General features: G+C 35.2%; 1 protein-coding gene across 1 annotated transcript; it reads right to left on the reverse strand.

Annotated features, from left to right (window-relative positions):
- Positions 1-117: 117 nt before the first annotated feature.
- LOC109073678 (electrogenic sodium bicarbonate cotransporter 4-like) lies at positions 118-27,988 on the reverse strand. The gene is made up of 26 exons (XM_042755313.1): positions 27,796-27,988; positions 24,410-24,471; positions 22,643-22,870; positions 20,717-20,849; positions 19,528-19,688; positions 19,155-19,307; positions 18,408-18,503; positions 18,064-18,119; positions 13,913-14,070; positions 13,723-13,810; positions 13,405-13,559; positions 13,202-13,326; positions 12,059-12,237; positions 11,739-11,872; positions 11,244-11,515; positions 8,736-8,770; positions 8,165-8,356; positions 7,015-7,128; positions 6,715-6,876; positions 6,450-6,628; positions 5,801-5,873; positions 4,570-4,638; positions 3,244-3,417; positions 2,791-2,961; positions 2,486-2,541; positions 118-779 (listed from the first exon to the last, which is right to left on the reverse strand). Exons 2-26 carry the CDS (start codon positions 24,468-24,470, stop codon positions 599-601), a joined length of 3,405 nt encoding a protein of 1,134 aa, XP_042611247.1. The 5' UTR covers position 24,471; positions 27,796-27,988; the 3' UTR covers positions 118-598.

Consider the following 27,988-nt stretch of genomic DNA (forward strand, 5'->3'; position numbering starts at 1 on the left):
TTTCTTTTCCCCAATTTTGATTTCTGAGTGTTATAAGCAGGAAAAGAAAGGGAAAGGAAGGAAAAGCATGACTGTTCGGAGAAAGGCAACACTACTAGACCCAGAGGTAGCAGTTACACAGGAAAACAAAATCATAATTGTTTATCCCTCTAATCATCATATCAAAGGTACTTGAATCTTGAAATATAAAGTTGACCTGGTTTTCTAAAATGAAAATACAAAAGGTTTTCACTACATGTATATATAAACTGATTTTGTCTAAAATATATTCTCATTTGTAGTAAGAAAATAATATTTCTGCCTTCACATTATATATGGTGTTATATTGATTCCAATTCATAAAATTTACTGTACTTTCAGCTTTTTTGGTTTTTAAAATAAGAAACAAAAATATGGTGTTTAATGTATTCATAGCATATCTCATACATTCGGCTCAATGTTTCCCCTTTAAAATAACTCAACTTTATGCCACGTCACCGTTATGTCTATTCATTAAGTACTGTCTGATCCATTCTGTATATCATAAGTGAACATGAACGTGTGTTAGTGACACAGGATCTTCAAACAAGCTGAGACAGAGCGTGCAATGTTCCACACATTATAGTGTTGTTTCGCTGCTCATGTCCCTGTGATCTCGGTGTCTGCCTCTACGGTTAATATCTGTGTCGTCATAGTCCGACTCCATCTCAATCTTCACCTGGGGCAAGGGGCAGGACATTCCTCTGGCCGTTGGCATTGCCGGGGATGATGGACAGGAGATCTTCAGATGCAGAGTGATGCTGTGGAATGGCAACTTCCAGTTACAAGAGTGAGGAGGAGTAAGAGGCGAGGGCAATAACAGGAAGGAGGAACAGCAGTCTGTATTAAGATGTTAGTGTTCCGGGGGAATCAGGAAGAAGGCTCAGTATGCTTGCCCTGTGTTTAAATGTGATAAATACTAGGGCAACTATTGTATACCTTAACAATAAGGTTCTACATTAACATTAGTTAATGCATTAGGAATCATGAAATAATTTTGGTTTTTGGTTAATGTTCATTTCTAGATCAGACATTTATAATATATTTTTAACATTCCTGTTAAAAAAAATATAGAATATATAATTCTTAACAGGAATATTAAATATATAAAAAATATATTTTTAATGCTCACCAAGGTTGATTTTATTTGATCAAAAATACAGTAAAGACTAATATTGTGAAATATTATTACAACTTAAAATAACAGTTTTCTATTTCAAAATATATTTCAAATATAATTTATTCCTGTGATGGAAAAGCTGATTTAAAAAAAAAAAAATTTTTTAAATTTTTTTTGTAACAATGTGAAAAGTCTATACTGTCCCCTTTGATCAATTTAATTTGTTGTTGGTCAAAAAAGTATACATTTATCTTAAGTATGAAATCTTACTGACCCCATATATATTTTCTGTATACATAATAAAGTAAATTATAAAGTAATAGTTTTATTATAAAATGTTGAATATTAATATATGAACATTAACAATTAACATATACATATAGTATATGTAAAAATTAAGAAATGCTATAATATCTATTATGATAATAGTCCAGTATGATGCCTAATGCAATAACTAATGTTAACAAATTGAACCTTTGTTGAAGTGAACACTTCATCCAAACCATGCCCCCTGAACAGCAATGCAGACATGAAACTCAGCAGATTTTACATCATTTCTACATCAGAGTGATACAGAGGCACACATTTGAATAAGTATGGGTCATGGATATAGTGTGAGAGGAACCAGGCTGGGGGGGGGGGGGGGTGGGTTTGGGGGGAGCACAGAGTTGTTCTGGATAAGCACTCTTATTGGAATCACAGTTATACAGGGAAAGAAACAACCAAAATTCTTAAACATTGTTACATTACACACTTTATATCTACTAAAAAATATATTTTAGAACCTTTCTCACTTTTATCTTTGCCAGTTTTTTAACGGTATTTCAAAGAGATAATCAGTAACTGTATCTAATTATGGTTGTTGAATTTTTATTATTTGTTTTTTTTGTTTGTTTTGTTTCTTCAGTGTAAGCAAAAGAAAAAAAAAATATGCATAATACAATAAATTACACATTTTTTTATAATAGCATGCAGAGTAAAATACTGGTGGTTGCATGAAAACAGTTCTATCTGCATTGGTTCAAAGCGCATGGCAAGGGCAATGAGAATATAGCAAAATACTGTATACAAGATCTTGCATGACCTTAGCAGTTATACATTTAACATGCAGAGCTACCTCTCAACTATGTCATCTAGTTCTACTGTAAGTATTAATGCAGTCTTTAGTATTATTAAATGTAGAGTGGATGTGCATTTAAGAGGAAATGCTCTCGCATTTAAAAAAATTAATGAACTCAGTATCAGTAGTAGTAACTGCCCGGTTGGCATCGTGCTGCCCACTCTGAGTTGGAGTCTGGCGCCTGTAAGAGGTCACGGTAGGGAACGTGTAGTTTGAGCACACAGTACCTGCGATCCAAGTCCGAATCACTGGGGGAGCAGTTTGCATAAGGGTTATACTTGTCCTGTGGATCAAAGAACAGATGAAGATTTGTTTCTGCATGTGTAGAATGTGTCAAGTTTGCTTTTGAGGCTTTATTGGTACAAGAATGAAGCTCTTTTCCACCAGAAGGTGGCACCGGAGAAGCACAATACAATAGTTTGGATGTAAAAAATGATAGATCATTTTATATGACTTAAGTCAAATAAAACTCTCATTTAAATCCCAGCAGTCTGCGTCTGTCTTTGAATAATTAGGCTACTAAAACACTTACATCTTCACTGTCATTCCCTCCTTTGCCTTTCTTTTTTTCCTTCTTGGTATTCTTCTTTTCATCCTCCTTTTTCTTCTTTTCCTTCTCAGGCAGGATATCGTCCAGCCATGCCAGATCGTGTTGAGAGAAAACCATGTCCAACATCTTTCGTATCACCATGAGACCAAGAATCTGAGGGAACGAGACAAACTATTTTTTTTGTTTCCTTAACACATCCCTAATGTTTATTATCTTTAGGAACCTTGTATTATATACTAAATCACAGACTGCTGGAAATTCATTTCAATTCATGGCCTGTTCACAGCATGATTTAACTACAAATTACAATCGTACAACGTTTTAAAGTACAATGATCCTGAATAGGTTACATTCAGAAAGCTTTATGGAAACTAATATAGTTATGAATCATGATATACATTGCTGTTTATGTGTGGCAATATAAAATGATCATACCATGACTGGGAAGATGATAGCAAGGAATGTGGATTTGAGGATCCAAAGAACAGCTAAGCACACAATCTGCAGCAGTGTGAACAGGTGGACTCTTCTCAGTGGTACGTGACGCAGGTATGAAAAATCTGGCTGGTGTTTTGCTGGCATCATAATCAGTTTGATCCTGTCCCAGAACTATAAAAGACAAAACATTTGATTAGATACTCAGTGGACAAAAATTAAAAATCTGTCTGTATTTCAAACCCAAATTACTAATTTCCATCTAATGAAAGTGAACGAGGACCAGGTCTGTTCAGTCTTCAGACCTTTTGATGAATAAGCTGATTCACTTTACAAAATGGTTTAATCGTAATGGTTCGATCTGAATGATTTGTTCACAAATCGGATTGATCAGGTTCTCGACTTACTCAATGATCTGATCAAGTTGCAGTTCATTTGAAGGGAAGATTATCAGTGAATAACAACTTCGTTTTGATCATTTCCTCACACAAAACTATCAGATGGATTTAGAAGACTTGAAATGTATAGCACAAGAGTCATGTGGACAACATTTATGATGTTTTTATAATGCTATCATGTACTTTTTGAAGATTGAGAGCGAGAAAGTCAGAAACATTTTGTTTGAAATGGTTTGAAATGACTTAAACATTTTTGACTTTTTTGGTCTTTTTTTTAGTCCATTGTTTTACCTCACTTATATAATATAATCACAAATCTACATCCCAAAGCTTGACAAATATAAAAGAACACATCGCTATTTAGAAGCAAACTCAGCTTTTAAACATTTAGTCCTAAATAATTCATTCAGAATATTGTAAAGCTCTCTGCTTGAGGTCCATCATTTTGCCTTTGTCCTCCTTTTGTTCTCTAACTGACATTAAACTGGACTACTACTAGAGCAGAACAGAAAAGTAGCAACTGGCTTTGGCCAAGCTACAGAAGAGGGTGGATTCTCACTGCAGTCTGACAGCCTCATCAGAATACAGCTCAAAATTGCCTCAGTAAACCCAGCCGGCATGCAAATATCCATTCCCACAACACCACGCTCTTCCATCCCTGCACTGTCACAGTGTGGAGAAATCACTCATTTCTAATCACTAAACACAGCTGTAGCTATGCATGCAAATGAGTGTTACCCTCTCACACAAAGTGCAAGTTGTAATGTTTTCCCTGTATGGTTTGAAAATTTTCTATGATATTAAAACGTAGGAATGTCAAAAACAATAAAAGTACATCGGCTATCAGAGCTGTTCCAAGCAGTTTGGTAATGCCTGTGAGGAGAAGGAGGAGGGGTTGGGAAAAGGTTAGATCCCTAAAGGCACTTACTTGGATGCCACTAAGAGAAGCAACACCCATGTAGAGGAAGACTCCATACAAGACCGGCATAGGAATGAACTATAAACAGAAAACAAATACAAATAAACATGAACTCATTTTCTCAGTCCATTCTGGTATATAGTATAACACCCACTTTCCACCATCCGGTCAATTTACTGATTAAAAAAAAAAAAAAAAAAAAAACTCCTACCGTTTTCAGAATAATCAGATCATGAAAGTGAAATGACTTTCAGAGAAATGTAACTGGAAGCACTGAGAGATCTTGCTTTTGCCCTTAATTTAAACAGATCAGCACACTTTTTTTTTTTTTTTTTTTTTGAAAAAAGGCAAATGTGCTTCTACACCTTTTTTTTTTTTTGTGTGTGTGTGTGTGTGTGTGTTTTTTTTTTTGTGTGTGTGTGTGTGTTTGTGGGAATGTTTTATTTTTAAGGTTACATTTCAACTGCATTTAAGGTCCTGTGAATAATAATAATAGAAAAATAAATGTTGAAAGTCATGGCTGTAAGATGATTGCATCTGACCAATTGAAGATGACTTTCAGGCTGCTATCCTGTGTTCCCTATACCTGTTTTAGAAATTCAGTTTAGTAAATACATAACATTTAAATGTGTACAAGTTGTGGGTCAGTAAGATAAAAAAAAAATAAAATAAAATAAAATAAAATGAAAGGAAAATAAATTAATAATTTTATTCAGCAAAGATGCATTAAACTGAGAAGCAAACAGTCAAGATATTTATAACATTACAAATGATTTATTTAAATGCTTTTCTTTTAACTTTCTTTTAGAAGCATCCTGCTGGATAAAAATGTATCACATAATTATATAATAATAATAATTGCTTCGTATGTACCTAATCAGCATAATATAATGATTTCTGATGGATAGTAATGTATTCAATAAGCAGCATGTATTCAAATATATTCAGTTATTTCACAATATTACTGTTTTTGTATTTTCTATCAAATAAATGCAAGCTCGTTGAGCATAACTGACTTTTTCCAAAAACATCAAAAAATCCTGACCCCAGATTTTGAACAGTAGTGTACAGTACATAACATCTGTTTGTTCTTTCCCCATTCGAAATAGTACCGTTAAAGTAGAGCAGATCATACAGACATCATTGTAGAATTTTTTTTTTAATGATAATAATTGCTAATCTACCCTAAATAATAGGCCAGAGTCAGTATTAATTATCTCTGTCATTTCAACACGCTCACCTGCAGGATGGGGGCCAAGAAGATAGACACTCCTGTCAGCACAAAGACCAGGATTCCTGTCAGCCTTTGTTCTCTGTAATCGGAAGAGAAGCAGTAAGAGAGAGAGAAAAGAGACAATAGAATGTGGAGAACTCAGATGAACAGCCTATGTATTTGTATAATTTGTGTTGAGTTAAAGTAGCAACTTATTACATGTATTACTTTGTTGTTTCCATTTTTGATTTAATGTAAATTTTTAAATATAGCATTTCTCATAACATGATAGCAAGTCCCCGATTCCCACCAAACACAATTCACCAATGCATTTATTTCAGCATTTCAGCTGTATCCAGATGATTTAAGCAGTTTATAGCTACATTTTGAGGCTTGGCATCTGTTCCATGTAGATTAATTACCATTTGGATATAAATGTGGGCTGCCTCCTCATATAAATTAGATTTTATGACAATCAAGTTTGTAATAAGTCTTTAACGCCCACTCTCAATAAACGTTTTATAATTAGTGGCTGTTATTAAAGGAAATAATTAACATGGTAAGCTGAAAATCACCTTTCTTTTTCTGTACAGAGCCAAACAGAAATTCCATCAGTGGGAGACCACAACAGACCTGCTGCTATGGTTGCTAAACAAGTTGTCTATGTCCGTCTCACCTCACACCCAGAAACTGCGGCTGTTCCCCTGGAGCACTAGACTCGCTCTCCATCTTCAGTGAGTCAATGTGAGCGATGGAAATGACAGTGGCCGCCACGTACCACGGCAGGCCCATAAAAGAGCAGGCTGCCATCAGAAAGCCCACCCATATTAGATCCAGGTGATACCCACAACCTTTCTGTAACAAACAGAGCGAGAATGTGAGGAACTCAGTGGCAATGAAAAGAACAGGGGTGATGAAAGATCTGCTCATTGCACAGGTACCTTTAACTTGTTTTCCTTGCGGTTGACGATGACAGCACTGATCTGCTGATCCATGAAGATGAGGATGGTGACGAGGAGCGCAGGGACGAAGCTTGCCAGGTAAACCCACCACGGATTCTTTCCGAATGGCATCACAAACCAACCCCGGTCGGCGCGTGTGGGCCGTGATTTGAAAAGGAAATACCCAATAAAACAATGAGGAAAAACTAAAGAAAAGCCTTTACCGAAAAAGTCACAAAAAAAAAATCAAGATCAGTTGTATTCTCCAGCACATGTGAGCTGAACTTCATTTACTCTCACCTTGAACTCTGTGGGCACAATGAGTTTGGGAGTTTGCAAACCTATAAGCATGTCCAGCCCCACAAATGTCATGATGGACATGAAGATGGAGAAGTCACTAATCAGCTTCCTTAGCTAGACAGAACGAAAAAGAAATAATTATATATATATATATATATATATATATATATATATATATATATATATATAAGAAGTGAATAAAACACCTAGTTGCAAAAGAAGAAATAGATCACAGTGTTGTTGCAAAGCTACATAAAATATATTGAGCTGCAAACTAGCCACCTTTCAATTATTATTTATTATTCAATTATTATTATTATTATTATTATTATTATTATTATTATTATTATTATTGCATTCAGATTTTTTTGGGGATTGAAAATAGAGTAAAAACTTTTTGAAACATTATTACAATTTAAAATAAAATAAAAATAATGTTTTCTACTTTTATATTTAATGTTTTCTATATTTTAAAATGTAATTTATTCCTGTGATGGCAAAGATGAATTTTTAGCATCCATTACTGCAGTCTTCGGTGTGACATGATCCTTCAGAAATCATTATAATATGCTGATTTGGGGCTCAAGAAATGTTTCTTATTATTATCATTGTTGAAAACAGTTCTGTAGCCTAATATTTTCAATGAAAATTAAATGAAAATTAAAAAATTTTCAAAGTTTTTGTAGGTTTTGTAATTTTTTTATTTTTTTTTTTTTTTTTTTTTTTTTTTATATATTATTTTATAATGTATATCAAAAAGGTGCATAGCATAAATACATGCTTTAAATAAACATTAGTTTAAAGTATTGTGCGTCACAAGCATGATTAAAACTGCATGACCTTGTTTACCTTTCATGAATCTGCAGGTATAAAGCCCTTCTGATTGCTCTTACACTATCAAAGATCCTACTGATCTTACTAAATCCCATCAGCTATTAGGATCATGCAGAATTAAAGAATAGAGACAACTTTCATCTTAAACAAGATATAGTCAGTCAGATTTTGCAATAGTAGAGAAAAACTTAAGGAGGAAAGGACATGTCCAAGATACTAACAAGGTCGACGTGAGTGACAGAAAAGTGCCAGTGTGAAAATCTGTTTTTGCAGGAGTTTGGTAAGGAAAAGGAAAAAGAAACTTCACTGGTCTTACCTTTGTGGGAAAGTAGCGACTGAATTTGAACTTCTTCAGAGTTACAGTCATAGTGTAGGTCCCGAAGAACAAAATGAAGGACATGAGAGCAAGATCTGGAACATACTTGCAGGATTTTCCTACCAGTGAGCCTCCGTACTTCACACACTCCTTCTTACTCAGCTGAGTCCAGTCCAGAGCTGTTATATTCAACTGAGAAGATGGGACAAACAGAGGAAAAGGTAGAAATCAGGGACAGGAGGGAGGATTGTAGACAGGGCAGAGGATGGAAGGGTTGTGTGGTGCGTAAACAGAAAAAATGATAGAAAAAGAGAGAATAAAACAGGACAGAGCCAAAAACATACAGCAATACAGCAGACCTAGATCAGTAAGAATTCATTTGTAATAAATTAATTGGATTTATGTTGGATTGATATTTCCTTCATAATGACATAATACCAAAACACAAAGTATCATCGTGGGTTATTAAATCAACGACAGTTAGTGCAAATACAGTGGATTCAAAAGCTGTAATCTAATCTGAGCTCATGCTAACACAGATGTGAGTGAGGTGAAGACATGAGGCACTTACACCAAAGAGAGCAGAGGAATTATCTGGCACTGGGACTACAACATCGAAGATCATTGGTGCCACTGAACAAACAGAGAGAGGGAGAATCAGAGAGGAAAATGAGCAGAACAAATGGAAATCTCAATAAAACTTTGTTAGAAGAATTTATCCAGGATCAAAGCCAGTTTTGGCAATTGTAAATGACTGCAAGCGTAGCCAGTGGTCGAATTGTAAAAATGTTTTTAGGGGGGATGGTGTGGTCAATCAATCAATCAATCAATCAATCAATCAATCAATCAATCAATCAATCAATCAATCAATTTTATTTATTTATTTTATTTGGGGGGGGGGGGGTGCTCTAATTTTACATACTGATTAGAAAAGTTGTCTTATTTTTAAAACCGTTGTTATTTAATGAAAAATTAGCCTGTGAAAATTTTTGGTCAAAATTGATAATTAATATTTTGCTGATCCACCTGGATGGATAAATAATAATGGCAATAAAACCGCCAGTAGATGGCACCAAGTCCCTGTTTTAAAAAATGATTTATTGAAACATTCAAATCAAATGATTAGTTTAAAACAGCAGATTCAATTTGAAACGAAACAAGTGAGTCCATCTGAATGGACCGTTGAATCACTGGCTCGCTGGATTTCTTCAAAAACTAATTCATTCAAGAAACTAAACCGTGTTGTTATACACTGTTGTATAAAATTTATAGCACATTTGCTGATATTTAGAAAAGTACATTGCTCATGCAATGAATATAAAAACATAAAAACTCATACAATTCATAATTCATTCATGAATTATAAGGGCATTCTAACTGCATTCTAACGGCTTCAACGCGCAGTGAATGCTTTCAATGGACTCTCAAGACGTGTTTTGGTTTGGTTTTTGCAAAGTCCTATTGTCTCTCTGTCCCTCACAGTCACACATACAGCACAACATCATTGTCAAGGGAATGTCTTTAAATGTTTTTATAATGTATTTTCTAAACAAGGAAAAATCATACCTTTTCTTTTGTCTTCTTTTTAAAGAACTTCAAAAGTTGCGCTTGAACCATTTTTCACGAAAAATTAAGAAAACTTGATTCCGCTTGTGCGCAGCTTGTTACAGTGCTAAGTTCTGATTGGCCGATCGCCGATATTTATTTCATGAATTATCACAAGAAGTCTAGAAAATTTAAATATTTCATTTGCATAATAATTTTTACATAATACACATTATTAATCTAAAGTGGATGGTAAGGGGAGCTGGTGGTTTAACTGAGGGGATGCTTTTTGTCATTTTCTTTTTTAACCAGGGGGTGCCATTCCCCAGCATCCCCCCTCAATTCGACCCCTGGGCGTAGCTCCACTGAAATGTTCATTTAGTGTTTGAAACAATCTAGCATGCTTAAACTACTTTCAAAAGACCTCATTGCTATTTTACATTCATTGCTGCAAGCCATGTGATAAACACAAACTCATAAAAAACATGCTATTTGTCCAGTTTAAACTCATGCTTATGGAAAAGTACTCACATCAATCGGAGGCCACGTTTGGGGTTTGCAGCAAAAACAAACATAACACAAATAAGTTACAATAATCACATGCACTCAGCCAGTTCTTTTCAAACACCCAAAGTAACTTTGTTTAATCAAGAAATTACAATTGGGCATGTTAATTTATGCATACTGATAGTGCAGTGACTCCAAAGTGAAATTTATTCTGTAACACTGTACAATAAGGTTTGATTCATTACCATAAGTTTGTAGTTAAAGTTTAATGAAAAAACAACGAATCATACTTCTACAGCATATTCATCAAGATTAATGTTCATTTTACACTATGTAGGGTAACTAAAATAATTTTCAAATGCAATAAATTCCTGTGATGACAAAGCTGAATTTTCAGCTTTGGGGTGGACTAAATTTACTGGAGAAGTTCAGTAAATGTCACCAGGGAGAAGTCTAATATTTCACCGGAATATTTATGGGGTTAAGATTTTTTTTTTGATATTTTAATTAATATTTAAATTAATTAAATAAATAAATTCAAAAATACAAATAGATTATTCATGTAGATTTTTAATGTAAGGTATCAATCTTAAATGCTCAAAGTAAAACAAATAAAACAACTTGAAAACTAAAACTAAAAAATTAATTAAAGCCAACACAACCTAAACAAAATAAAATAATAAAATTGAAAATAAAAAAAAATATTTAAAACATCAGTTAGCCATAATAACATAAGTATTACAGCCAAATATGAGTTAACATTGAAGAGTATAGCATATTTAGAAATGAACAGAGATTACTAGATTAATAAATGCTAGAAAATTTGTTGGTCATTTCTAGTTTATGATACCTAATGCACTAACTATTGTAAACTAATTTCACCTTATTGTAAAGTGTTACCACTTCTTCTTAGTGCACAAATCCTGACACACTAAATTAATGCAAATTTGTTCTACATATAATTCACTTCAAAATTATTTCTCCACCATTTCAGAAGTGACGTGCTCTATGCCAAGAATGGACTTACTCGTGTCTGGTGCCAAACACTCGCACTTGTAGGCTGTAACATAGTCTGGTTTGAAGTCTGTGTTGATGGGATAGTATTTGAAAGATCCCACCATCTTCTTGATGGCATCAGAGATGAAGATGAAGGAGATGAGGCTAGAGAAGCCTTCCTCGGTGAAACGCGTCATGTACTTTATGATGTAGCTGGCATCCATTGCGACCAAGAAAAGGCACTGCACGCAGGAGTGTATTCCGATCCACAGTCGAAGCTCCATGTAATCAATCCCATTATTTCTGAGATAAAAAAAAAAGTTTAAAGAAACAATAAAGAGAGATAAATACAAGATCAGTGAACACTAGAGAGCAAGAGAGAAGTCGCTTATGTGCATCAGTAAAGAGAGATGATTTATGAGTGTCTTTTAAGGGTTTGATGAAAGTGAGCAATCGAGGCTGTACTGTATTGTCCACAATAATAGACCGTGAAATTATGATGGATTGGTGCAGAGGACTTTCTCACTTGCTGAATTCATAAAGCAGTTTCTCAAAGATGAGGATGGGGCCTGTTGAGCTGAGAATAATGAGTGGTTGACCACTAAACAAGCAGAATACTGTTCCTGCTAGAGCGGTGCCCAAAAAACTCTCCATCACACCCTGACAGAGAGTTAAACAGGGAGAGAGACATGGAAACAAGGTGAAAAGAGAGGGACAAAAAGAAGACAGCTTTAGATGAAGCTAGGTCACAAGCGTGCTCATAAAATTCTCCAGAAAAGAAGATGATATGCAACTTTAAACATACTATCATGTTCTATGTCAAGGTTAGAAAACTGCGAGGTGTACCTGGTAATTGTCTGTGGCATCCCCTAGAAGGCCCCCAAAGGTGATTGCATTGGTAATGCAGCCCAGGTAAATGAAGAGCACTGCAGAGATGGACTGAATGTGGAAGCCTTCATAAAAGTCGCTTGGGTACCAGGGGAGCTTCCTCTTGATGTCAAGGAAAAGGCCGCCACAGAACCTGTCCCGTAAACATAGATGTTTAATCCATTATTCAACAGAGACCTGTCCTCTTTAGCTTGTGTTAGACAGACAGCCAGAAGTGAGCTCTATCTTGATTATTAACACCAAATACTGGCACCCATTTTCTATCTCTAAGTCCTCACAAGCCCTCAAGCGTAGCTGCCAAAAAGCGCATTACATTTTCATTTTTTGACTCTCCTGAACCTCAGATCTCTGTGGCATCTTTCAATTATTTTAAAGACAGATAAGGCAAGAACACTTTGAGCTCCTGAAACTCAAGCTATGACCAAAAATTTACAGCCAAAGTGTTTTAGAGGCTCTGCAAGGTTGAAGTACTAGAACTTCAGGTCCTGAAGATCAGCAGATGAATGCTCAGTCAGCAGGGCTGTAATCATTCAGAACTTAATTGCAGATGTCATTTCAATTTCCATAAACTAATGGAGGTGACAAACAGGATGCAAAATTGAAATTTGAATGTAAGGAAGTAGATTTAAAATTCAAATAATTCATTTTTATCTAGAACTGTAAAGTTTTCAGAGAAAGCTTTGAATTTTGTCTTGTAAAAATATTGTTTGAAAGTTTTCGAAGAAATGTATAAAGTCTGCATTAAGTCTGCATCAAAATTGACACTGTTTTCTTTGTTAGCACACATTGCTAGTCTTGTGGTTAACAATCAATCTGTGCAAGTTAATCCACTGAAAAAAAACGTTTGCCATTGTAATCTTTCATTAAAATCTGAAAATTAGCTTCCAGTCTGGAATGGCATTGCACTGATTAAATGCAGCTGGATAAATGCCTGGTTTGTATGTCTTATGGAAAGAAGAAAATAAATACATAACTTTAGGTGGATGGATAGATGGATGGATGGATGGATGGATGGATGGATGGATGGATGGATGGATGGGTAACTTTAGGGTGTGTGTGTGGGTGGATGGATGGGTGTGTTTGGGTGTGTGGATGGATGGATTGTATATTGCGACTCTTCTCCATGTTCATGTGGAACAGGCATCTCCTCATCCTCACTAACAGGCCCTCCACCGCCTGCTGTCCCATTCATCTGACCCAGCTCATTGAGGTTAAACACAGACTTCCTTCTCCGAGAAAACAAAGAGGAATGTTAAGATGGGAAACTTATGGGCCAACCAAAGCCACAAAAGAAAGAGTTTTACCTTTGGTCTGCTGAGGGAATTTTTTTGGGGGGTTCTATGCGAATTTTGGGGTCCCATTCTCCAGGTGGAAGTACAATCACCTCGTCCAAAAACTCATCAATGCCAGCAATCAGATCCTCTCGGTCCCTGGCTTTATATGCTACATCACTGAAGAGCTATGGATAAAACAGGTGAAATCAGTCTTGGATGTCTTTAAATGTATGAGTTTATCTTTTTTTTACCCTGGATTATTTGGAAGAATCCCACATTAAGAATGATAAGAATTTACTGTAGACTGTATTACAAATATGAATTGCATAACAAAAGAATCAAACTTACATCATCCACCATGAGCGTGGCAATGGCACGTCCAATCTCATTGTAAGATTTGGCTTTGCCAAGAGGCCCAAGTAGCACAAACAAGAATCTGTCCATTAAGACAAAACAAATTCAAAACTTAATTTTAGTTCATTAAACTTTTTCCATATTGTGAGACATATTGTGAGTTTTTAATGTGCAAAACCGTTACCTGGTGGGCACTGGGACTTCCGTCAGACCTCCAAGAGTGGTGGCCTGAGATAGCCTAACGAAAGCAACAAAGGGTTTTTCCAAGAAATCCACTTCTCCAACCAGAACATTTGATGCCTCTGCATCTCTGGGGATTTTTTTCATAAACTTGTTCTTCAGCTGAAATAAAAGTGAACAAAGAATAAAAAACTATTTGATAGGTACAGTATGATCCTTGTGTTGTCTTTTACCCTTCTGTTCCATCACAGAACCCTCATGTTGTCATTTAACCCTTCTGTTCCATCATAGGACCCTTATGTTGTCATTTAACCCTTCTGTTCCATCATAGGACCCTTATGTTGTCATTTAACCCCTATGCTCCATCACAGGACCCTTAGGTTGCAATTTGTTGCTTTTTTTTCATTATGTTTCTTCTATGCCTTCTGTTCCATCATAGGACCCTCATTTAACTAGTTCTGTTCCATTATGGACGCCTTATGTTGTTAATTTAATTATTTAATCCTTCTGTTCCATCAAAATACTTCTTTGATGTAATTCTCCATCACAGGATGCTTATGTTGTCATTTGACCCTTTTTTCCATCTAACCCTTCTGTTCTATCATAGAACAGTTATGTTGACATTTGACCCTTCTATTCCATTATAGGACCCTTATGTTGTCATTTAACCCTCTTTGTCCAACCACAGGACCCTTTCTGTTCTGTTTTAGAATTCTTTTGTTTTGTAGTAGAATTATTTTATTGTTTTTTTGTGTTTTTGTTTTTATTATCATCTTATGGTTAAATTGTCATTTAACCCTTTAGTTCCATCATAGAACCGTTATGTTGTCATTTAACTATTCTATTCCATTATAGGACCCTTATGTTGTCATTTAACCCTTTTTGTCCAACCACAGGACCCTTATATTGTCATTTAACCCTTCTGTTCTATCACAGGGCCATTATGTTACTTAACCCTTCTGTTCCATCATAGGACCCTTATGTTATCATTTAACTGTGTGTTGCTTTTTATTATTGAAAGGCTCTATACAAATAAAATGCTATATTATATTATTATGTATATCTTGTGCTCTTTATATGTGCCAAAAATCTGGAACTGAACATTTAAACACAAAAGTTGATTTATTGCTATTTACCATCTGTGAAACTTTTCACACACATTTGCTTGTACTATTTTAAACTCTATTACTAAAATGTCTGCAGCCTTTCTCACTTTGAAGACAGAACAATTCCATCTGAAGCATTTGAGTAAAGTGCAGTCTGGATTTATATTAATCTCTCGCTTTCCTCTATTTTTTTCTCTCTGATAAATCGTAAACCAAGGATACATCCACTAGCATTACGACATTCATGTAGAATGATTCTATCTCAGCTTCACATTGTGTGTCAGGGATGTGCAAGAATGGAGTTCAGAAGGGCTACGCTGAGTTATCTGGCAGACGAAGCTCAATGTGTTTCTATGTTGGCCTATTCTAAAAACCAATATATCTCACTTCTTTGGATAACAGTTTGGAGTTCCTCCAAACAATGCTTTACATTTTCCCATCACTATAAACAACACAAAATAGTTTTGGAAGTCCTACAAAATTTATACTGACAGCCATTTGAGGGGAAGATATAAATGTTCAATTATATTTTCAATGATTTACGCTATCATTCAAAACTTTTGGTTTTTAATGAAAGATGTGTCGTATTAAGTCTTCTTTGAAAGAAGTCTCTTATGCTTACCAAGTCTGATTAATTTTGAAGAATACAATAAAAACAGTAATAATTTCATATAATAGCCTATTACAATTGGGGGGAGAAAAACAGTTTTATTTTAATATATTTTAAAATGTAATTTATTCATGTGATGGCAAAGCTAAACTCCAGTCTTTAGAGTCACAAGATACTGCAGAAAACAATTCTAATACTAATATGCTGATTACTTGGTGCTCAAGAAAAAAAAATGTATTATTGTCAATGTGATATAGGTGTTTAGGATTCTCTGATAAATATAAGCTGTATTTTCTTTTCTATAAAATAGAAAAAGGACAGAATTTCTTTAGAATTGAAATCTTTTGTAGCATCATAAATCGTTGTCACTTATGATCAACTGAATGCATCCTTGCTTAATGAAAATATGAATTTCTTTTTAACAAATCTTATTTATTTATTTGCCTTTATTTAACCAGGAAGTCTCATTGAGATTAAAATCTCTTTTACAAAAGAGACCTGGCCAAGGTAGCAGCCATGCAGTAAGACAACATTTTAAAATACAAAAAAAATTACACATTAAAACAATATTTAAACATAATATCCTCTCAACAAAAACAATCACAAGCCTCAATTACCAATCTCTTTATGATGCCTTTAAATTCACCAATGGACACAAATTTATCAAGTTTTAGATCTTCTATACTCGACTACTCATTCTGTTTTTATACATTTTAGTTCAGTTTCAGTATGCCAAAGAGACTGTTCAGTGTTTTCTGATTGTCTTGACATCTAGTGTGAGGGTCAAAATCATGTTGTTTTTGTCCAGCTAATGGAAGCTTTTTGTTCAGGCACACAAGACTAACAATTTAAAAGTAAAAATAATGAAAACTTTGCTATTATAATATATCTTCATGAAAAAAAAGCAGGACAGTAAGAAATGAGTGTCATGACTGGTGGCTATAGCCTTATACGTTGTGTGCCCATGGACAAAATTTGTGACACCATTTTCCAGAGGGATCGGATCTCAGATCCCGAGTATATCTCTGCATGTGAGAGCTCAGCACGAGGACCACACACTCAGATGGCCCATTTCCCCAATGGCAGATCAATACCAACCCAGACACAAGGCCACGGCAAAGCATAGCACATCAGATCAGCAGAGCCACACACAATCATAGCAAGCTCCTCATATCAACATACGATCAAATACATCAATACAATTATGTTAATGTAACAAATTATACAATGTAAGATGTCTGTTTATTAAGAGGAATGGCAGGAGTTTCTCATTTTGGTGATTTTCAGTTGACTCTTTTGTAACCTTAAAAACAGTGTTCTTGGAGCTGTAGCTAAGAGTATATCTTTTAAAATTTTATTAAAGGGTTACGCCACCCCAAAATGAAAATTTTGTCATTAATCACTTACCCCCATGTCGTTCCAAACCCGTAAAAGCTTTGTTCATCTTCGGAACACAATTTAAGATATTTTGGATGAAAATCGGGAGGCTTGTGACTGTCCCATTGACTGCCAAGTAACTTACACTGTCAAGGTCCAGAAAAGTATGAAAAGCATAGTCAGAATATCCATCTGCCATCAGTGATTCAACCGTAACATTATGAAACGATGAGAATACTTTTTGTACATGAAGAAAATAAAAATAACGACTTTATTCAACAATTCCTCTCCTCTGTCTCTCTCCAAATCACTGTAGCACCCTTTTGGAGAACATTCACAGCTGCGACACAAGGATATGTTTTCTACATGCATTTACGCTTTGATTTGAATGAAAACAGCGCATCCGTGCAGCCTGGCTGACACAGAAGAGTGCACACTGCTTGTGTTCAGCGAATATTCTCCAAAATGGAGCTACAGTGATGCGGAGAGACACATAGGAGACAAATTGCTGAATAAAGTTATTTTTGTTTTCTTCACGTGCAAAAAGTATTCTCGTCGATTCATAACGTTACGGTTGAACCACTGATGGCAGATGGACTATTTTGACAATGTCTTTCTGGACCTTGACAGTGTAAGTTACTTGGCAGTCAATGGGACAGTCACAAGCCTCCCGGTTTTCATCCAAAATATCTTAAATTGTGTTCCGAAGACGAACAAAGCTTTTACGGGTTTGGAACGACATGGGGTAAGTAATTAATGACAAAATTTTTATTTTGGGGTGGAGTATCCCTTAAAAAAAGTTATTTCAATTATAGATCCAATTCCAATATAATGATGCTAGAGAATGCAAAAGAGACTTTGATTTCTAGAATCTTTCTTGCTTGAATTTGTCAGTGAGTCAGTCTGGAAAATTGGTCACGGCAGATAAAAATAGCTTCAAAGAAAATACAAAAGATCCGTGCAGCTGCTATTGTGAACTATTCAAAGGCTTTTGTGCCTGGACAGATTGTGGTTTTCTACATTTGTATAGATAAAGACACTCTGTGATACCATGTGACTCACCTGGTCTGTGCTTGGTGTGTCTGCAATGTCATTCATACTCCTGCTCTGAGCTAGGCCTGTAGACACACAGGCACAAACATACACAGGAATGTCATTACAAATATTTAATTAAAATAATAAAAATCCATTAAGCCTTATTCCATCAGCTAACTATTTGACAACTAATCTGACATCACTCACTAACTAATTAAAAACTCTTGCCAGGCAACTTTATATGACATTGCAAATTAAACATAATGGCCTTTTGGTTTTAACCAAACTAACAGATCACTGACACTAGATGAGTAGGATAATTAAAAATGAGGACAAGGATCACAGGATGAAAAGAGGGCACATAGACTCACGTAGCCGGCCATAGTTGGCTGCTTGTTTGCTTCGAAGATCTTCTATAGAGCGGTTAAAATTTGCTCCAGCAGCAGGGGATCGGGCTGGGCTCCGAGCTTTGAGACACAAGCAATATTACAACTTTTTAAACGAACTATTAAGCAGACAATGTTTTTTTAATAAATCGATGCTAATGAACTGCGGAAAAAGGACAGCAAGGAAATAATCCCTGGAAAGAAGTAAAATGGGATTGGGGACTGTTCTTAAAAAAGTCACTTGCAGCCCTTATCATCTTATTCAGCAATATTCAGGTCAAATTTAACAAAGGCCATGTCAGTCTTTTACAAACAGCAAAAGTGGATGGTGACCAATGGCTGTTGTTTTTAAGAAAAGTTGTTTTCTTAAGCTTTACAGCTTTGTGTGACGAATCTAAAGTCTTTATTTACTGACAATCGTCTAACGTCCTTCAAGCCTACATTTCAGTCAATTCTTTTTTGTCCTTTTCTGAGCTCATTTTGTTTTTGCAAGAGTTTGAACAACATAAGTGTGAGAAGATAATGATCATTTCTGGATGAACTGGCATTTTAAGAAAACAAGCAATTAGGCTGCATTGTACCTGAAGATGCACACAAGGCATCTACAAATTGACGAGAATGCTGCTGGAGTGCTATGGTTTAGTCATTGTTCATTTATTCCTTCATTTTTCAACCTTTTGTGCAGAATACAGTGTGTGTAGAGATGGATGGAGATGAAGATTGAACACTCACTGACTCCAGAGCCAGACTTGCCCAGATCTGCAAGGGAGCGATGGATGGGCTTCTTTGTCTGGTGTCTGTGCTTTCTCAACAGAACAAAGCTGATTTTATCTCTCAGCTCAGGACCAATCAACCCTTCCTCTATCTGACGTTCGATGATGTCATCTACAGGAGACAAAAGTTAAAGTGGTTAGCTTTGAAAGTACACTGGTATGATAGCAAAACTTTACAATACATGACAAAAGTAATCAAAAAGAAACATTTTTTGAGCTACACTTCAGTATGCAAGACGATATCTATTGTACAAAGGTTTTGATGGTTCAGAAAACATCAGTAGCCCCCCGTTAGATGACAAGCACCGAGAATAAAGAGCTCGGTTGCCGACCGACTATCTGTGGTAGTGAATATCCCTCCAGGTCCAGCAGCACGGTGCCTGTCTGTAGGCATGTCCGCAGTTCAAACAGGCTGTGCAAGGAGAGCGTAGAAACGTGGGGTTTGCTCCATCTCTCACCACCTTCCTCAACCTTCTCCTCAAACTTCACCCACCTGCAGATATGCACAGTCACAGTCACACACACACACACACACACACACACACACACACACACACACACACACACACACACACACACACACACACACACACACACACACACAGTTGAAGTCAAGCAGAGAAAAAGGAACATAAAGTTTCTGATGTTGATGTTGTTCTGGTCCAGATGCTGTTTATTTTAAGGTGAAATGTGAAATGTCTGTCTCACTAGAGCAGAAGTCCCCAAACCCTGAAGGGCCATAAATCAAACTTGATATGAATCTGATTTGGTCATGGGCTGAAAATAAATGTTGCTTTATATCCAACCATATTACATAAAAAAAAATTACAAGTTTTTATATGAAATACACTTATATTATCTACAATTTAATGCAAATGTATACATTTCGTAAAATTTAAGATAAAGTAGAAATGAAAATATGCTTTAATGGCATGTTTTTTCTGCCCTCTTGTGATTATGGCATGATGGGCCAAATAAATTTTGGGGGCAAAAAGCACCATTTATAAATGTTACAAACTACAAATATCTGTGCATTCTGATGAAATAAACATCAACATAAATATGATATTCTTCGCTGTCTGATTCAGTTGGTACAGCTCAGTATATTCGCTAGAACTAATTAGTAGTAGTGATCATTTGGTATTATTTAAGTTGTATTACTAATATTTTTATATTAGCGTTACTTTTTTATTTTTAGTTTTCATTGTAAGTTTAGTTACATTTTTAGCTATTTGTTTCTGTCATTTTTTTATTTATTTTTTATTAATTTTTATTACTATTTAGGTTTAAGTTACGTGTAATTCAACTATTCAACTTCAATTATAATTCTTCAACTTAAATGTATTTCAGTTAGTTGCCTAAGCAACATTTTTAATTTTCATTTAGTTGAAGTTTTTTTCTAATGTTTATATTTTACTATATTTCAGCCTTACAAGATTTTCATTACAGTGATTTTGAACTTGCAGTAGGTATAAGACTATTGATGCCATTTGTGTTGCCTTGGTGTGTATGTTTTTATACCTAGCTGATTCTTTCCACTCCAGCTCATCGCCCTCTTGTTGCAGTGTGTCCATCTCAGTGAAGAGAGTGGGTGTGGGCATGGTTTCCTCATCATCCCCCAAAATGTAGCGCAGCCGCTCTGCTGCTGGGGACACTGTGAGATGAACAGGAAGAAAAGTGACTGAAAACTTGCCTGTTTGGATTTCGCTCAGTCAGATAGTAGAATGAGATGGCCTTCATAAATAAAAAGTGCACTGCATGCAGCACCACACACAGTGAAAGTATTTCCCCGAAAGTTAAGAAGAAACAACAAGGACACCCACTGTGTATGTTTGATCCCGTGTTGTGATGGCTGACTGTGCCTGGAGGAACACTGAGGCAGTGTAAGCCATTGTTCATTAATTTTGTGTGTGAGGAATAAAGTTGTGAGCTGTGACTGAACCTGCATGTGAAGCCACACTGTGCTTGTTTTTCATGGCCATGCCAGGGAGTATGTGGCAATGTCACAATGTCAGGTCGTTGTGTTCTTTATTTGTTCTCATTTCTCAGCATTTCTCAGCTCTAACACCTGTTAGGTGCATCTTTATTTCCAACTACGGTTTGATCAAGTCTGCCTGTTTCATCCTCCATCCAAATGGGCCATACACCGGCTTCCTGAGAACTAAAGATATGCCTCAGGAAGACACGTGGAGAATAGAAGCCCATAGATGTCAATTTGTGAATGAGATGCCAGCATAATAAAGAGCCGACAAAGAGTGTTTTTCAATGCCGATGTGTCTGCATCAAAGTCACACTTCACAAGTGAGAGAAGGGTCCTGAAACCTCCAGTCCATTAAATGTGAAGAGAAGCATGTTAGATTAAACACTGAGAACACAGCTTACAGAGAAACTGACAGCTTTATAAAAAGAGCAAGAGGTAAAATGCAAAATTGTGCTGCTGTCATGGACACTTCAGCTATCATAATTCAGCAATATGAAACATGAACAAGTGATTACTAAGAAGCTGCTGATTAGATTGAAGTTAAATGCACAACTATTAAAAAGTTCATTAATGCATGAATCCAGCATTGATTTCAGTAATGAAAGATTTCTTTTTAAATATTTACTGTTACAAATGGTGGTCTGTCTGTTGAAGCTGAAGTGCGATGACGTGTAATTACTCACAGCTGAGAGTAAGAAAGGGAAAGAAGATAAATAACATTGAGTTCCATGTCAGCTGCAAAGGAGGTTATGACCTTTTTTAGTCCATGACAGTAGTGCTGAAAAAACCTTATTTTCTTCATAAATCAAAAACCAACTCTCTAAAAACCCATTAGAAATTCCCTAGAAAATCCATGGCTAATTTCTAAATCTCCACTGGGATTACTGATCAGCTCTATTCATAATTTAGCATAAAAGTAATTGTTTTCTTTGAATGTGTTTTTATTTCTCTATTCAAATGCTGACTTGCAATTTTTGATGCCTCGCAAGTTGTTTATTCTCAAGCATTTAGAGATGCATCACCATAATTGTTTTTCATCTTCTATTCTGCAGAGATGGCTCTATCCTGCCCTCGGCACACCATGATATTGAGACTGAGGGTGCGGGGTGTATCTGATAAACCGAGCGCAACTCTATTTCACACACACAAACAAAGAAACTTTTGGCAGTTTTGCTCCCTATAGTCCCCTTGAATTTGCATTCTCTCTTTCAGATACATTAACTTGAGTCTATTGCCTCACAGAGCACATGAATTTAACCATTTCCCATCTTTTGCACCGGTTTTTTTTTTTTTTTTTGGTTCACCATATTGGCAATAAAGAAGTTTGTGGAAAGTTCTGTGCTGGTAAAGTTTTAAGTTTATATCCTGCTCAGTCACAAGACATTATCATGTGATGATCATACACACTTTACAGATCACTAATATGAATGACTTTAAGCTCTTTTGTGAACTGATTAAGGACTCACTGGTTCTGTTGATGTCTGATGGCAGATTGTGTTCTGGTTGATCCAGGCCTTCTGCCTCGAGATCGTACCGGTCTCTGTCATCACAGTCATAGTGTTCGGGTCTCTGATGATCATGTCTAAGTCTTCGTTCTACATCTGCATCACGACTCAACATGGACGAACGTCTCCTCCTGCGTTTGCGACGGTAACCGTGGGGCGCTGGCACACCAATGTAGACAGACTGATGATCTGTGGAAGGCGCAACACTTTTTGCTAAGAAGATTAATGACGTATAGTTCAATGTCTTGGATGTCATTGATTTTGGAAAGTAATTTCATGCTCCATAGAAAATGTTCTGCCCACACAAGCAAATCAGTAAATCAATATCAGAATCAATAAATGGCCTATATTTGTTTGCAATAAAATCTTCAAGCTTCCAGTTCTGTCAAAGTACAAATATAAAAGCAAATGACTGAGCAAAATATAAGTCTACTGTTTAAATTCACTCTTAACTGATAATTCATCTAATTATTAGAGCAAAGCAATTGTTGGAAACACCCATTCCACACAAATATAACTGTTCAATGTTGATAATGATAAGAAAAGTTTCATGCGCAGCAACTCAGAATATTAGAATGATTTCTGAAGGATCTTGTGACACTGAAGACTAATTAATATTTTTGTACTCAAAAACATATAATAACAAAAAAATCATACAGGCTTCAAACTTTTGAATGCCAGTGTATGTGCGATAAACAACACCCCTAAGATTCAGTCAAAGGCAAATTTCATACATTATTTTCTCCCTCAGGGAACAGTTACTCTTGCAATTTCATGTCACAACTATAATTATCCCTTGTCTTATTTTATGTTTTATAAGATGTGAAGTGGAGGAGGAAAAACTGTCTGGTTAATTGTGAAAGTGAGAGGAAATGTGAAAAACATTTTTAGCTGCTGGCACAGTAATAATAACTTCACTAATTTGGACATAAAATGCTTTCTGTCATGTTTAAGTTTTTGTCTCTTTGAGATGGCAATATGGCAGGATGTGTGACACTTTATTTCCTGAATTGGGTCTGTCAAATCTTGAAAAGATAATGGAAAGAAAAGGTGAGTGAGGTAAAAAGCCTGTTTCTGGTTCAGTTTTTGCTGTAACCATATTTAGGAGCTGCTCAGTAAATATTAAGAGCTGTTGAAGGGTAACCTTAAAACACAAACCTATATAAACTAAACTATTGCCATAGTCTTTTCTTTCATATTTTGACATTTATACTCCAGTGAAATGACTTCTCGAACAAGAAAGAATTTAGAGAGTGGGACTTGATTTTGTCAATCAGTGGAACATTGTTGTTTGTTATTGCTGCAATTTCATTTGAGAAATGTATTTAAGTTATGTAAGTTATTCCACTAACTGCAGGGGTCTCCAAAGTGGCAAAAACACAAAACTACATACAGTTGCTTTAATATTTAATGACCCCATTTTGTTTGTAACTTTATCCGTGGCAAAATCTATTCATTAGAAGATATAATGATAATATTTTTTTAAGAAATAGCCTTAATATTTTATTAATATATTATTAATAAATATTAATAATAATATTTTTATTAAATTATTTGTTTAACATTTCACTTTACGTTTGTCTTCTGGTTAGGGCAAAATGTCCTAAATTAGCTCAACATGTAATTACTCTCATTCTGATCACCTGATTAACCATTCAGCTCTTGTATTTGTGTGTGTGTGTGTGTGTGTGTGTGTGTGTGTGTGGTTTCATGCCTAAGGTTACTCACCCTCTTCCTCCTCGGTAGGAAAATGGTAACGACTGTTCCCCATGCCTCGATCATGATCCATCCTGAGATGAAAAGATTATTTCATATTTATAAATATGTCAAAGAAAGAATGCAAAAAGTATGCAAACCAAATGTGTGTTTCTGTAACATCTTGAAAATATGTCACATCATCACAATCTCTTGTTATGAGTTTTGATCATGCATGACAGAAGGTCAGGGGCATGACTGGCGGCAGTGGCACACACTGGGCATTGAGCTGTTTGCTGAATCTCTGCCAACAGCAGATCAATAGTGAAATAATTAACACAACAAATGACCAATGGAAAGATACATAATTACACGACCAGAGAAAAACTCATGCAGTCCAACTGCAAGGCCAGTGACTTTACTACAAAGCCACTAGCAATTTTTCACTAGTTATGATTTTGATATGCACTTACCATTATTAAGCACAAATTAAACTTCTACATTTTAAGAGCTGAATTACTTTGATTTAACTGTGAAATTGAATTTTAACTGCCTCAGGCTTTTACACATATTCCGGATAAAATTCAATAAATGTGCAACAGACTTTTTTTGAACACTGCACTGTGCAAATTGTTTATTGTTCTAAATCAGCCTCCTGTGCAATTTGAAATAAATACATCACCGTTCAAAAGCTTTTGAAATTAACAATTTTATATAGAAAGAAAGGATGCATTAAATTGATCAAAAGTGACAATGGAGACATTTATAATGTTACAAAATATTTATTTATAATAAATGCTGTTCTTTTGAACTTTCTTTTCATAATGAAAAACATGAAATCCACAAAAAAATTTAAGCAGCACAACTGTTTTCATTATTGATAATACTAAATAATGTTATGTGACCACCGAACCAGCATATTAGAATGATTTCCAAAGGATCACGTGACGCTGAAGACTGGAATAATGGCTGCTGAAAATATCACAGAAATAAATGACATTGAAAAATAGATTAAATAGAAAACAGTTATTTTAAATTGTAATAATATTTCACAATATTTCTGTTTTTACTGTAGTTTTGATCAAATAAATGCAGTGACTTTAAAACAACAACAACAACAACAAAAACATAACCAACAATGTAAAAAATGACCATGATTTTAGTTGTAAAAAACAGTGAAAACGCTACAGTACAAACCTGTTAAATGGTTAATGGTAAGTTCCTGTAAAATTAACAGGGAAAAATGTTCCCAGAATTCTCTGCGTTGCACTTAAAATGTAGTTTGAATTTGATGTTTTTTCTTTGAAATAACTGTTTCTTCTTAGTTTTTTCTTATCTGTTATGTTTATTAGGGTTGTATGTTACATATAATGTTGTTAAATTAATGTTTATTGCATATTTCAGTTTAATGAGTTTCACCATTATGGTGTTTAGTGTTTGTGTGATTGACAGTGCACCTTCTATATATATTATTATTTAAAAGTTGTTTGTGATTGGCTTTGGTTCATCACGTGCCTTTCTTAAAACCACCTGCATTTGGTGGTTATCAGTGTATTACAAAGGTACAAAACAGATTTCAGTACTTTAATAGGCTGGTATGTTAACATTATATCAGTTAATGAAATTATGGTATTTAACTGCAAATTTAAGTTAAAACCATAAATCCTAAAATGTTGTTACTGTATTTTTTACGGTAGAATTCTGGCAACCACAGCTACCGGTTTTTTACTGTAATTTTTTTTTACAGTGAACCACAAACTTTTGAATGGTATACATAAATGCATACATACACTATTACAATAAACATGAGAATTTATATTGAATGAGGTCCTCTAAAGTAATCAATCCAGGTAATATATTATGCCCCGTAATGATATTTTTCTTCCAAATGTTCCTACTTCTCTAACATTTATTTATAGGATTGCTCTATAGTTCTAGCTCAGATCAGTAATAACCTTGCTCAGGTGAGGAATCATAAACTTGTAGATGATAATAAGGAGGCATGTTGCTGCATTTGATTAGCTCTGCTGGGTTCCAAACGGGATAATTAGCTGTCACTTTGGTGTCCTTCACACCCCATGGCCAGCAGAGCAAGAGACAGAGAACAATGGTGAAAGGGGGAAAAAGAGAAATGCTGTTGGCCATTCTCACTCACAGGCTCGATCAATGGGTCCCCATTTGTACTCAACCCACTTACAGCACTGGCCCAGTGTCCTCTCTCTCTTCCTGCATGTGCTGCTCTACTCTCTCTTTGCTAACCTCCCTACTCGCTTTCTCACGTCAGGCACTTTGTCTAAATCTACCCACAATGACAAAAATGAATTGGTAATTTTCCTTCACACTGTTTCAGTTGCTCATTAGTTTAGGAGCAACACTCAGATTTATAGTATTGTCAGTGTTAATTCTCCATGAACATTTTACTTTTTATTGCCAGTATGGGATGAAGACATTAAAATAAACATCTAACTGAACCTTGCAGTGTCAATCAGTAATTAAAATGCTTGAAATAGGTCTTGTTCGCAGGACCCCCTAGTGACAGCCATCAACAAGAAACATGAATATATTAATTATGTTAAAAGAAATCTGATTCAGTATTAACAAGTATTTTATATTAGCAAATATGTGGATTATCTCATGCATTAAAATGAGTGCATAAATATCAACGCTCATCACTGCATTGTTTTGCTTATACTTCTAACTTTTATTCTACACACATTACCATTCAAAAGTTTGGGGTTGGTAAGATTTTTTTATGTTTTTGAAAGAAGTCACCATGGCTGCATTTATTTGATCAAAAATACAGTAATTTAAAATAGACGATTTAAAATAACTGCATTTTAAAATGTTATTTATTTCCTGCAAAGCTGAATTTTCAGCAGCCATTTCCCCAGTCTTCAGTGTCACATGATGCTTCTAATATCATTCTAGTATGCTGATTTGGTGCTCAAGTAACAGTTCTTATTATCAGTGTTAAAAACAGTTGTGCTGCTTTATATTTTTGTGTAAAGAATGACACATTTTTTAGGATTCTTTGATGAACAGAAACAAATTTAAATTAGAACATACATTTTTTGTAACATTGTAAAAAGATTCTAAAAAACAACTGCATTCGAAGCTTCCTTGAGCCACAGTAATATCTGTAAAATTACATTTGAGCGATGTCATTTTACCTCAAAAACACAAAACTTTAAAGACTGAAAGTGCAAACAATGGTTTACACAGGCAGCAGAGACACTCAAACAACCAAAATGCAGAAGAAGAAAAAAAGAAAAAAAAAAAAAACATTTACAGCAATACTCCTAACACCAAATTTCATGCTGTTCAATGGATCACCCCATTATCCTTTATTAAAAAGAATTACTACACAAAGCAAGTTTTGTTTTCATACTTAAAAATACATGCTTGGTAAAAAGTCCTACCTGATCTCAGTAGCAGTGCACGGATGGAGAGGAGAAAAGCAAATCAAAAGCACTCATCAATACAGGAAATCACTGAGGAGCACAGCTCTATGGAACACAGGACAAAAACTGCATGTTACAGAATTAATCTGTAACCCTTTTCCAGTTAATCACCCTCACACTCAGACACACCCACTCGTGCTAACACATCCAC

Source organism: Cyprinus carpio, chromosome A5 (genome assembly GCF_018340385.1).
Source record: "Cyprinus carpio isolate SPL01 chromosome A5, ASM1834038v1, whole genome shotgun sequence".
Lineage (NCBI taxonomy): Eukaryota > Metazoa > Chordata > Actinopteri > Cypriniformes > Cyprinidae > Cyprinus > Cyprinus carpio.

What these genes read in the sequence shown, in the direction of transcription:
- LOC109073678 (XM_042755313.1), bottom strand. Translation starts at nt 24,470, where the DNA reads ATGGATCATGATCGAGGCATGGGGAACAGTCGTTACCATTTTCCTACC. An exon ending in AGAAGAGTCGCAATATACAA is followed by an intron (nt 12,238 to 13,201) that starts TCCATCCATCCA and finishes TATGTTTACGGG; the next exon opens with ACAGGTTCTGTGGCGGCCTT. An exon ending in GATTCGGACTTGGATCGCAG is followed by an intron (nt 780 to 2,485) that starts GTACTGTGTGCT and finishes GCCATTCCACAG; the next exon opens with CATCACTCTGCATCTGAAGA.